Source organism: Orycteropus afer, unplaced genomic scaffold, assembly GCF_000298275.1.
Source record: "Orycteropus afer afer isolate SDZICR_OR568_19922 unplaced genomic scaffold, OryAfe1.0 scaffold00035, whole genome shotgun sequence".
Taxonomy (NCBI): Eukaryota; Metazoa; Chordata; class Mammalia; order Tubulidentata; family Orycteropodidae; genus Orycteropus; species Orycteropus afer.
This window is the reverse complement of record NW_006921622.1, coordinates 2,090,295-2,103,715: the sequence shown is the minus strand read 5'-3', so window position 1 is coordinate 2,103,715 and position 13,421 is coordinate 2,090,295. Positions and strand designations below refer to the sequence as shown.

Here is a 13,421-nt window from a genome sequence, read left to right as displayed (position 1 = left end):
ATCAGCCACTCCTCGGAAGGAAGGTTGGGCAACCCTACTTCCGTAGTGATACTGCCTCGGAAACCCAAGGAGGGGTCGCTATGAGTCGGGGCTGACTCGAGGGCATATATCAACAACAACAACAACAATACCTGGAGAAGGACATCCTACTTGATAAAGTAGAGAGTCAGTGAAAAAGAGAAAGAAGACCCTTAACAAGATAGATTGACATAATGGCGGAAATAGTGGCCTCAAACATAGCAATGATTGTGAGGATGATGGAAGACCAAGCGACGTTTTGTTCTGTTACAAAAGGTCGCTGTATGTCAGAACCATGTTGATAGGACCTAACAATGATGACAGCTGTATAGTTGACTTTATTTGCTTTCTTTCGATTCTGGACATAAGATAATCCTTCTGTAACTGATGTAAAAGATTCTTGTTTTATTTTACTTTGTTGTTGTTGTTGTTGTTATTTGCCATCGAGTCAGCCCCGACTCATAGCGACCCCTCCTTGGGTTTCCGAAGCAGTATCACTACGGAAGTAGGAATGCCCAACCTTCCTTCTGAGGCGTGGCTGGTAATCCATCCACATTCAGTGTGAAACCACCAGCAAGTGATTTATTACAATGGTCTGGTATTGATAGTCTATTTAACTTGAGTATAATAAGGTCTCTAATTGTACTGTCCTGCCCTTTGTTTTACTGGCACACTGCTCACTGTGTGATTTTCAGATTGTTTTTCTTAGATCCCAGGGTTCCAGAGGTGCTGTAAGAATTTTTCAAAATTTAATTTTAATTTCATTTTACAAATGAAGCTTAACATATTTAAAATCCTGTGATTAAAAAATGCCAAACATGCCCATTCTAACTTAAAATGCTAAAGACAACTGACCTGTTGTCAGGGTAGCTCATCCTTTATAGAATTCAAAATAAAGCTTTTCATGCTTTATTCATTTTTTTGAACTTCTTAAATATGTGTCCTAATTAGGAAAGTTATGACTCTGGGTTAGTGACTTTTAAAAAAATTGCAGCTCAACATTCATACGGAGGAAAAGCTGGATAGACAGGAGTGCATAACTAAGAAGAGCACAGGGATGGGGGTGTCACTGGGAAGGGAGAGGAGGAGAGTGGGCTAAGATTGTTGTTGTTGTTGTTGTTGTTATGTGCCTTCGAGTCGGCCCCGACTCATAGCGACCCCTCCTTGGGTTTCCGAGGCAGTATCACTACGGAAGTAGGATTGCCCAACCTTCCTTCCGAGGAGTGGCTGGTGGGTAAGATTACGAATGGTAATTGGGGAGTGAAACAAAATGTACATGAACTGTTGAATGTAAACCAAATTCTGCTCTGTAAATGTGCACCCAAAAGCACAATTAAAATTTTTTTTTTTTTTTAAATTTGCAGCTAAGATAGTGTACTAAAAATGCTTAAAGAAAGCTGGCAAAACCCATGATTTGTGTTTCTTTATATCTTCTCATATATAAAACAGATGCAATCTAGCATATTTATCAACTGTTTAGCACCATAGGGATTTCTTTGATTAATCTTGTCTGTAGTCTTTTGAAGCTCTTACAGCATACTCTAACTACACAATAATAAAAGAAGTTTGGATGTCTGAAAATGAACTTTATTCCATTTGGTGATATATTAACAGATGCATACATGAAATGAATGGAGACTGGTCAGTACATAATATTTGCTAAGTAAAAAATATTGATAGGCACTGAAAAATTTCCATATGCTTGCTGCAAATCATTAATTGTATAATACAGTTCTCCATTTTTGACTGCAGAAAGAAGAGCGGTGTTATAGTTGAGGTATCATAGAAGCAAAAAGTGGTGGTGGTAGTTGTGCACTGTCGATTCTGACCCACAGCAACTCCATGTGATGGAATGGAGCTGTCTCATAGGGTTTCCTAGGCTGTAATCTTTAGGGATATAGATCACCAGGTCTTTTCTTCCGTAGAGCCACTAGTGGATTCCAACCAATGATGTTTCAGTTAGCTGCCAAACGCTTAACATTATGAGGCATCATAAAGGCAGGAAATGGTTAGGATTGGGGAAACTAGCATTACAGCTCTGTTTTTGCTATCTGTAGGGCTTTTAGGGAAGCCATTTAATTCCACAAAGCTTCACTTTACTGACCCACTTCCTTTACAAGATTGTTTTGAAAAGTTAGCATAACTGAGGTTGATTTTAAAAGTATTAAGTGTTATATTTTATAAGCTGTTACAGTTTCTGAAATATATTTTAGCTTTCATTCTATCTGTGTTTTTACATTTTCCCCCCAAAATATTCATTTCTTAGGGCATTACACTAGAGGAGTTTGACAGCTTATCTTTCAATATGATTTTAATGAGCCCTCCATGTCAGCCATTCACAAGGTATGTATGATAAATATTTCTCTGTTGAGGAAAAGTACTTTTTTTTTTTTTTTTTAATTAGGATTTGGGTGAAGATTTAAAGAGTAAATTCACTTTTCATACAGCAGTTCACATATACTTTGTCTCATGTCATTGACCAAAATTTACAATGCAGCAGCTCCCCTCCCACTTCCTCCCCATAGTTACCTCCTCCCAGTGTCCATCCCTTCATACTCTTCGAGAGGCCCATTGTCTGCCAACCCTGTATATGATCTTGGATACACTCTCCATTTAGACATACATAATTGTTTAGCTTGTTCACCCATCTATCCGTCCCTATACCCATGTTTGCTTTCATTAACAACTCAGTATTGTATTTACAAAGGGGTTCATATTTGTTGTTTGTCCTGCCCATGTAACTCTCTCTGTCTTTCTCATCCTCAATGCTGCCATATTGGTCACTCACATTTGGTACATTGCCCTTCTCTTCACCCAAATCAATATTTATCTCTATCTATCTAACAGCATTCCCTCCCCTTCCCTCCCACCCCTGGTAACCAACAAAGAAAATGTCCTCCAATATATAAACATTTCCTTAACTTTTACAATAACGGACTAATACAATATTTGTCCTTTTGTGACTGACTTATTTCGCTCAGCATAATGTCCTCCAAGTTCATCCACGTTATGCGGTGTTTTGCAGATTCTACATTATTCTTTAGCGTTGCATAGTATTCCATTGTGTGAATGTACCAAAGTTTGGTTATCCATGAGGAAAAGTACTTTTGAAGGACTCATTAAATCAAATCATACCATAGTTTTAGGCATGGTACTTTGATAATCCATCAGCTACATTTTCATAGTTTTGAAAGTTTTCCTAAGTAATTCCTTTCATCTACTTATATTTGTAATTCAGCATTAGTCATAAAGGAAATAGCCATTGCTGTCATATGAGAAAGCTAATTAGGCCAACAGTAGAATGCAATGACTACGTGGAACTCTTTTATACCTACCTAAGATAGGTATTTTTATTTCTGGCACAAATTACCTTTAATTATTTAAACTAGTGGACACTCAGGTGTATCTTTCTAATAGTGATTTATCCAAGTGAATTTCCATTATCTATTCAAGTCCTAAATCACTTAAATGTAAAATTTTAAAGGTAGTCAAGCTTTTATATGTGATTTTTATATTTCTTAAAATTCATATGTACATATTCCTTATTATATTGTAGTTTAACTTTTTAATTATTTATTCTTTAACTGTGTGTTTCATGGAATTATATCTTAGATGGAAATCTTGACTGATTCTTCTTCATTTAAATATTTTAATAATAATACTTTAAGTAGTTTAATAATAATCCTTTATATGTCTTACAAAGTGTATGCCATTCAATTTAACAAGCCTATGTCAGTAGCCATTACCACTATCATCATTCTGTAGATGAGAAACTAAGCGTAGAAAGTTTGTTAAATAACTTTCCCAAAACCATACAATTAGAAAATATCAGGTCCAGGATTTGTCAATCATTTAAAATATTCCTGTTCTAGTATGTAAGATTTTGAGTTAGACAGCATATATAATAGATATTTTAATTCAAAAGAAGATGCTTAAGTTTAATTTCCCTCTCAGCTTTTATTTCTTTAAACCGTTCTTAAGAAAATTAATTTCCCAGTGATTTATTGTGTAGTTGTATGCCAGGCATTGTTTTTGATGCTATAATTCCTTATCTTTGAGGAGCTCTTAGTCTAATGGAAATGACTGATAAAGAAATATTTTGTAATGTGATACAAGCTAACTCATAAAAGAATACTGAAAGCTCAGCACGAGAGCTTCACACTTCCTACAAGTGTCATTACTTACTTCCCTGTTGTTGTTGTTATGTGACTTCGAGTTCGACCAGACTCATAGCGACCCTTCCTTGGATTTCCAAGGCAGTATTGCTACAGAAGTAGATTGCCTAACCTTCCTTCTGAGGAGTGGCTGGTGGGTTTGAACTGCCAGCCTTCTGGTTGCAGTCAAGTGCCTTAGGCACTGTGCCACTAGAGCTCGCACTTACTTCCCTAGGAGAGGGAAATCCTTTGGGAAATTTCGTCACTGAGGTGATAGCTCAGTCTAAAGGCACATTAGGAGTTTATGACAAAAGGCAAGGAACATTCCATGTACAGATGGCTCCAAGCCTATGCAAGAATATGGCTTGTTTAAGTACAACAAATCAGATGTACGAACAAAACGTGACCCTGGCCTGTGAAGCCTCATCTATTAGTGCGTTTGCCCTCTTGTATCTGCCCTACTACTATCCCACTCTGTAATAATGTAACTCCCACTGCTGATAGAGCAGGAAATTTGACTCTCTAGTCACCATCCTTTGGAACTCTGAGAGAAAAGAGACAGAATGAGAAGAACATAAGATTTCTGAGGAATCTTTTTAAATCCAGTCCAATCGTCTAGCTGAGACTTGGATCCACTGATGGTTTTGGCTCTGCTGTCAAGTATGAGTAAACTGACAGGTGATGTCGAGCAATTTATTTAAGATTTTGAAGCTAGTAAGTAGCAAGAGTTTAAACTCTGGTTCTCTGTTTCTGCTTAGGCAGACCCAATCCAAGTTTTCCTTTCTGCTTAATTCTTGATCATATTGTGACTCTTACTTGTAAGGTCAAATTGCTAGTCTGGCTACATGATTTATCTTGACTGTACACTATTGAAACAGCATTGCGGCTCCTCCTTGTAGAATCATACTTCTAGCTTAAGTCTCTTGTTTACATTGTATGAGATTTTCTTAGTCTTAGCTACTACTTTCATCTGCTTAAATGGTAACTAGTCACCAGAGCCATCAGCTCCAAGTCGCCTACCATCTGAACTTTTGTCTCACCTGGGGCAAAGCAGAAGGCATTAGCAATCAAGTGTGTGTGTGTGTGTGTGTGTGTCTTTCCTAAATGAAGGTGCTCTGGTGCCACAATGCCTAAGGCATTTGATTACTAACCAGAAGGTTGGCAGTTCAAACCCACTGGCTGCTCTGTGAAAGGAAGGTGAGGCAGTCTACTTTCATAAAGATTTACTGCCTTAGAAACCCAATGGAGGTCGCTATGAGTAGAAATTGACTCAATGGCAGTGGGTTTTGTTTTCTTAAATGAAGTAATTTTAAGAGTAATTAATTTTATTCTTCATTGATGACTTCTTTGCTTCACATAAGTCATTTAGCATATTGCTTTGTAAAATGTGTTGTTTATACTGTTTAGATATGCAAGATTATTTTTTCTTTATTGTTAAATAAATAACTGTATTTGTTTTCAGTAGGAACAAAGGTGATCATATTTTTTTTGTGAGGATCAATTTAATTCTCTTGGTTTTGACTATTTAAAAGATATCTTTATGTAAGATTCTTGGTAAACTTATATGTACTTTATTTACTCCTTTAGAATTGGCCTGCAGGGTGATAAGACTGATCCAAGGGCGAGTAGCTTCTTATATCTTCTAAATATACTCCCAAGGTAAAAATTTAGATTCTTGTACAAGCTTACCTTAAATTTAAAACTTTGGATCTGAAAGAATGTGTTGTTTATCGTTTTGCAGAGATTAGCAGCTTGTACATATTCCATTCAGATACTGTGCATGTCATGGGAGCTCTGGTAGCATAGTGCCTAAGGCACTTGACTGCTCACCAGAAGGCTGGCGGTTCAAATCCACCAGCCACTCCTCGGAAGGAAGGTTGGGCAATCCTACTTCCGTAGTGATACTGCCTCGGAAACCCAAGGAGGGGTCGCTATGAGTCGGGGCCGACTCAACGGCAAACAACAACAACAACAATAGAGTAACCGCTAATGTCTCATAATTCCACTTTTGCTGCCACCATGTCTGACAGGGAATTACAAACTCAATAGCTAAGTTCTGTTGCTTCTGCTCATGTATTAATTCGAATGATGGTAATGTTAGTGAATGCTGTTTCTTTGGTCTAGAAACTTCGCTAACCTGAGGACCTTCATCCTATATGAATAGCAACCCCTTCTGCAGTGGGATGGCTCTGTGTGAACCATGTTTTGAGATAAGCTTCAGTGGAAATTAACAAATCAGATGTTAGCTTTATTAGGTGTGCAGTGCTTATGGGAAATATGAATAAAATATTAGCAGTCTCCTTCCCTTATAAAATTCCCTTGTAAAAGGAGAATTCAGAAATCTGTTTACCTCATGTTTTCCACAAGTAATGATTTTCCTCACTTTTACAACTTGTCATTATTGAGCTTTTTGGAATTCCTTTTTTTTTTAATGTTTGTTTTTATAGATTACAAAAGTTACCGAAGTATATTCTTTTAGAAAATGTCAAAGGTTTTGAAGTATCTTCGACAAGGTAAAAAATTTACTTGTCTGTGTACATCTTAACACTTGGAGTGTTTTATAATAGGAACTGTTGTGAAATAAAGATTTTAGAAATACACATATACTCTGACATTTTATGGGAGCTCTGGTAGTGTAGTGGTTAAGGCACTTGACTGCTAACCAGAAGGCTGGCAGTTCAAACCCACCAGCTACTCCTCGGAAGGAATACTGCCTCGGAAACCCAAGGAGGGGTTGCTATGAGTTGGGTCTGACTCGATGGCACATAACAACAACTGACATTTTCTATGTTATATATTTTATTTCTTAAAACTGATTAATTAATAATGTAGAATAGTACAAAAGTTGGCACAATTGATTATCTCTTATTATGATATGTTTTAATGTTTTTCAAAATGAGCACTAATATAAGTGAGAATTGTATTTTACAATTTTAGTTGTTTTTCTTGGTGCCCTGCGAGGCAGGTCTACTCTGTCCTGCAGGGTCGGTGTGAGGGGAATCAATCAGTGGCAACAGGTCAGTGGTCAAAAGTGCCTATTTATATAGAAGTAGGAATGTTGTCAGTAAGAATTGGTCATCTTGACAGGCATTTTCAGGAATTCAGTGGGAGAAACAAACCCTGTGTCATGGCCCTGTTAGATGGTAGCACAGCCTGGAGAGAGAACTTTTACCAACTTTGACTCTGCTGCTGTCTATAATAGTGTTCCCATCTAATTTGCTACATTGAAGATGTGGTACCATTTCCCATAGAAAATTTATCATCAATAGGATTAGGGATTCTAACTCACATAATTTTGATAAATTATCTGGCAGCTTTATTTATTTGTGTCAGGGAATTATCTGTATCTTTTTATTAAATGCAATTTTTCAAGCCTTGGAGTTAGTAAAAGGAGCACTGGTGGCACAGTGGTTAAAGTATTTGGCTGCTAACTTGAAGGTCAGTGGTTCGAACCTACCAGTTGCTCTGTGGGAGAAAAGATGAGGCAGTTTCCTTCAGGAAAGATTTACAGTCTTGGAAATCTTATAGGGCAGTTCTAGCTATTCTGTCCTGGAGGGTCACTGTGAGTTGGAATTGACTCAGTGGTGATGGGTTTTAATTGGAGTTAATAAAGATTTAGGATCAATCTTTTCTAAACAACCTGAATGGGGGAATAGTTTTCACTTAAAATGAAGTTTTATGTATTATATTTTATGTAGAGTACCCTGTTTCTAATCATACAGTGAAAGCTTTTCTTGTTTCTTTCTCTTTAGAGACCTACTGATACAAACAATAGAAAACTGTGGCTTTCAGTACCAAGAATTTCTATTATCTCCAACTTCTGTAGGTACCACAAATATACATGTTATATATATATAATAATTTAAAGGCTTTTTTTCCCTTAGGGGAATTTGATTCAATACACAGAATAGATCTAATTTGGATAACATTCTAGGTAAATTCTGAAATTTAGTTCAGGCATTGGTCTTACTATCTAAAGAATATTGTATATATGTCTCTTGATTCTTTTATACATATTTTATGGAAAAATTATATAGTTTAAAGCTAATGGAGGATTTCTTTTTCTTTCTACATGAAAATTTCATTTATATACATATATATAATATGTGGTTTGGTATTTCCAAAATAGGTATGCTGTAGTTTATTAATGCTTCAAAATAATCCAAAATGGAAAATAGAATGAATATATGATAATTTTCTACTTACTTTTTTGTGATATAATATTAAACACAAATATTACTTCCATTTCATGGGTAAGAATTGAAGTAATTTGTTATGATAAGATATTTGGCAGATCTTTAATTTTGCAAGTGTCATTGTCTTTTTTTCTATTGTCATTTGTATTAATTTCTTATCACTTTAGCCAATTTATACAGTCCTTTACCCTGAAACTAACAGAAAATGCATATCAAAATTTAGATACACAAGCTGTGGAAATTGGCGGTATATGTGATCTTTCTGTATTTATTTCATTTATTTCTTTTTAACTTCTGGAATTTATTGAAGCCTTTTTTTTATTGTTAAATAAAATAAGCTAAAAATGGCCAACAATAGCTATATTTCAATTTCAAATGTCTATAGAACTTCTTACCTGGGAAATAGAAAATGAAAGTGACTAAGACATATGATTCATCAGATTCAGTCCTTATGTCCTTCAAATAAAGGTACAGAGCAACTGTTAAGAGGATTAAGAATTTTCTACAAAGAATTCTTCCACACTCAATAATTGCAGAATTTGCTCTTGAAGAAGCTAAATGTATACCTGTATGAGTTTTTTTCCCAGGTGGTTAAAGGTACAGATCTTTTACATTTTCTCTATTAAATAACTGCTATGCTTTACTTTCAGCTTGGCATTCCAAATTCCAGGCTGCGTTATTTCCTTATTGCAAAGCTTCAGTCAGAGCCATTACCTTTTCAAGTCCCTGGTCAGGTATGATTGTCATTCATTTATTTCTTGCAAACATATTGAAGTCTGCCAATTTATTTTCAATAACCATTTTGTATATACTTTATCCTATAGAATTACTTCATACATAAACCATGTCCTAGGTCCATCTTCAAAGCTTTCTTCTTCTCATGCCACTTTTATTGCTTTAAACAAAACATAAAAACAAAAACTGTTATTTCATATTTAGGGAGAAAAAAAAGTTTAAAGTAAAAGATTACTATTAGTGTTGCATCTCTGTTTTCACACTATGATTACCCTTCTGACTGTTGACCATATTGCATTTACTGTTTTTACCCCAATAGCATCCATTGGCTGCTTTTGACAAAATTCAATGTACTATCTTAAAAATGCCTTAAAGGTATTTTTATCACATTGGTTGCAAGTCCCCCCCACCCTCACCCTCTTTTTTTTTTTTTTTAATTGTGGTTTGGGTAAAAGTTTACAGAGCCAATTGTTTTTCCATTCAGCAATCCATACACATTGTTTTGTTACATTTATAGTAATCTCCACCCTGTAATAGCATTCTTCCCACTTCCTCCCTAAGCCCACCCCTTCCTTTCTTTCTTCCTTCTTAACCATTCCCACCTTCCTAGCTCTATCCCTGGGCAAATGTTGTCCTCTTGATCTCATGTTTGATTGTTGTAATGCATGCGTATCCTCCTGATATTACTATTAACCTTATAGATTGTCTATCATTTGACTGTCAGTTGAGTCAAGGGGCTTTAAGTTCAGTTCCTAGCTTGAAGAGTGTCTTCTAGCCCTGTCTTGAAGGGCTAGAGTCTTAAGAGTTTCACCAGTCTTCCTTAAACCAGTAAGCCTGGTCTTTTTTATGATTTTGAGTTTTGTTCCCTGTTTTCCCTCACTTTATTTGAGGCCTCTTATTGTGATCCTTTTCAGAGCAGTGGTAGCTGAGTTCCATCTAGTTCTGGTCTCAGAGATGTGGAAGCTGGGGTTCACATGCTCCATTAGTCCTTTGGACTAATAGTTTCCAGTATCTTTGATTTTCTTTCCTCGTCTTTGCTCAGGATGGAGAGAAACCAATAGTTGTACCTTAGATGGCCACTCACAAGCTTTTAAGACCCTAATCACTACTTACCAAAGTAGGATGTAGAACATTGTCTTTTTGGACTGTGTTATAAGCCAGTTGACCTTCATGTACCCTGAGACTATGGTCCTAAGCTTCCATACCCTGTGGTAGTTGCAGTTTTTTTTTTGAAGTCAGTGCTTTTAGCTTTAATTAGTTAAAATATAGTAATGCTTAGTACAAGACAGAATATAAAGTCAATTGCCATCTATAGGATCCCTAATTATGTGAACAATTTTACATGCTTTGTCCAGAAGGGGTGTAGATAACAGAGAGTTTCAATGAAATACTGTAAAACCCTCACAGTTACGAACTCAAAATTTCTTAAGTAGGAACTAGTAGGAGATTAATAGTGTCATTGCAGGTGCCTGTAACACAATGCCAGTTTTTGCCCTTTCCTTTAGTGAGCAATTCCAAAAACACTGTGTGAACTTTATTAACAAAGACTTCATCATTATAAATTCCTGGAACTGTTTTTCTCTTACAAATTAGGATTTTATACATGATTATGGGTTGTACAGAAACAGGTTTTTCCTGAGGGATTCATGAGTAAAATAACCTGTCAGTGTGAAATGTGCTTTTTTTTCCTTTTCTTTTTTTGGATCACTATTTTTCTTTTAGACTATGGAGATTTTCCTTTTTAATGAAAGTAGTATGGCAAACTCTGATCCAGATACATATTCTGGAAATTTAATGCAGCTTCCTAAACTTCTTTTCCAAATATGATGCTGTGTCTCTATTCAACATGCTATTACTTTGTTGAATGTTTTGATGAACAAATACAGAAAGTCTTAATGAATCATTAGTAGCCTGATGACATTATGATCATATGACGAATAATTTGTAATAGTTTGTACAGAAAACAAGCAAACCAGAATTTCTGTCTTTTAATGGCAAGGGAGAGTTTTGCATAATGCTGACTGTTTATTGTTAATTTGTCTTTTATTTTTTATAAAGCTATTGACAATTTTGTATTTTTACTTAATTTCAGGTACTAATGGAGTTCCCCAAAATTGGATCAGAAAATCCACAGACACATGCAGTAGATACAGAAAAAAAAATTGAACCAAATATTTGCCAACATGGCAGCACACGATGCTCTGGAAAAGAGACCGTACTTTTTAAGCTTGAAACCACAAAAGAAATAGACAGGAAACATCAACAGGACAGTGATCTCTCTGTTCAAACACTAAAAGATTTTCTTGAACATGACATTGACGTAAATAAGTACTTGTTGCCACCAAAGTTATTGCAGCGATATGCTCTTATATTAGATATTGTTAGGCCCACTTGCAGAAGATCCGTGTGCTTTACAAAAGGGTAGGTTTAAGAGACTCTGTTCATGTTACATCTAAAATAACCAGGCTCTTACAAGTTTCTTTTTTTTTTTTTAAGTTTTTCTCAAAATAACAAAGAACATTTTATAAAATGTTTCTGCTAGAATAATTTTTTTTGCCCCTAATTGTCTGCTTCATGTCTAATAGAATGCACAAGTGAAAATTCTTTCTGGCAGAACATTAGGTATACAGCCCACAAAAGTGCTCATAAAAGACAATGCCATTTGTTTGGTGACCTTTGTTAGGAGCTTAATTATCCATGGTGGAAATGTGGTTCTATAGATGTTGAATTGCTAATTCTTTTAAACCTTTTTTCAAAATGGCACATCAAACCTCAAAAGTTTATATCTTCTCTCATGATCAGTGTATAAAAAGAAATTAAGTTTAAGTCTAAAGAAATAAAACTGAATCAACTGGGACACATTAGAGGAATTTCTAAATTTAAACTTTATTCAGATTTTTTCATTGGTGATATATTCCCATGGTTCAAAATTCAAAAGGTGCAAAGGTTGTAAGATTTCCTTCCACTTCTGTTCCTCAGCCATATAAGTCTCCCTCCTGACATGCAAACAGTAATACAGTTTACTGTCTTATTATTGTACGTGAGGTATTTTATGTTAGCTTGTATTTAAACATACATGTATAGTTTTATTCCCCATTTAAATAAATAGTAACATACTTGTATATGTTATGTGCCTTTTTTTACTATACAGTATAAATTTGGTATTACTTCATATTACAAGAGAACTTTTCTATTCTCATAGTATATAATTTTTGTAATTGATTACTTATTATTGGGCATTTAAGTAACTTCCTTTGGGTTGTTTCTTTAATTTTATCAGCTTTTTAAAACTAGAAAGAAAATTAGGACTTTCAGAAAAATTTTGTAAGTGATCCTTATCTCTGCTTTGTTATTAATGCCACACAACTTCACTTGATAGATAATTGTATAATTTGTAATATCAAGCTTCATTTCTTACCTATTGACTAGTTGTCTTGGACAAGACACTGTGCCCCTGATGTAGCCATACCAGACTCATTCTGATATTATCATACTCTGCCCTTGTACTTTCAAGGGAAAGGGTTTATTGCTTTCCATTACCTTAAAAGGCTTCTCTCAGCTATTGTCTGTTACCAAGTTCAATAGTTTCTGTTTAGGACTCCCATAAAACATGACATCAATTTTGTCATAAAAAACAACCTTGAAATTCCTCTGTAATTATAATGATGGTATAAAAGAAGCCATACAGAAAAAGTCTATTTTAGTGTGGATAATACATGTATACACATATTTATATATATGATAAACTCACTGCCATCAAGTTGATATATATGGTACATGTGAGAAAATGATTTGAAGACTCTATTTTCCCTAATGTAACTTTTCTCTTTAATTTTTATTTTGAACTGTTCTTTTAGGGGAGAAACAATAGTATGTTCAATAGCCAGCTTGGTAGTGATCTTGGAGGAAGAAATATTACTAATACCATGCTTTGCCACAGTGTGTTATACTTTTTGTACATGTTTTGTACAGTCTAATTTTATATAAAAGAGTAAAAACATCATACTGCCTTACAGTGAGAGACAGATACAGGTTCAGTGGATCATGCTATCCTTGGTATGGTAAGTAAGTTTGTAAGCTCTTAAGAAGAAATGATGATCCAGGCATTATAAAAAGAGGAACAGTTCAACAAGAACAGGCTATCAGAACTGCCAATGAAGCAAAAAAAAGCTAAGCAAGCATCTAAGAAGATAGCAGTGGCTGCTGCTAAGACTCCTACAAAGGCAGCACCTAAACAAAAGACTGTAAAGGCTGTGAAAGTTTCTGCTCCACGAGTTGCTGGAAGATGCTAAGTTGGCAGATGAAGCTTTTAAATTTA

The 13,421-nt window shown here is 35.2% G+C and overlaps 1 protein-coding gene across 1 annotated transcript in view; it reads left to right on the top strand.

Moving 5' to 3' along the window:
- The window catches only part of TRDMT1 (tRNA aspartic acid methyltransferase 1), a 101,244-nt gene that overhangs the window by 79,991 nt on the left and 7,832 nt on the right, over positions 1-13,421 (top strand). Inside the window, exons 3-8 of the mRNA XM_007936331.2 lie at positions 2,285-2,361; positions 5,760-5,831; positions 6,620-6,685; positions 7,925-7,994; positions 9,019-9,102; positions 11,196-11,524. Coding sequence (XP_007934522.1) covers positions 2,285-2,361; positions 5,760-5,831; positions 6,620-6,685; positions 7,925-7,994; positions 9,019-9,102; positions 11,196-11,524 — 698 coding nt within the window. The remainder of the gene's footprint in view (positions 1-2,284; positions 2,362-5,759; positions 5,832-6,619; positions 6,686-7,924; positions 7,995-9,018; positions 9,103-11,195; positions 11,525-13,421) is intronic.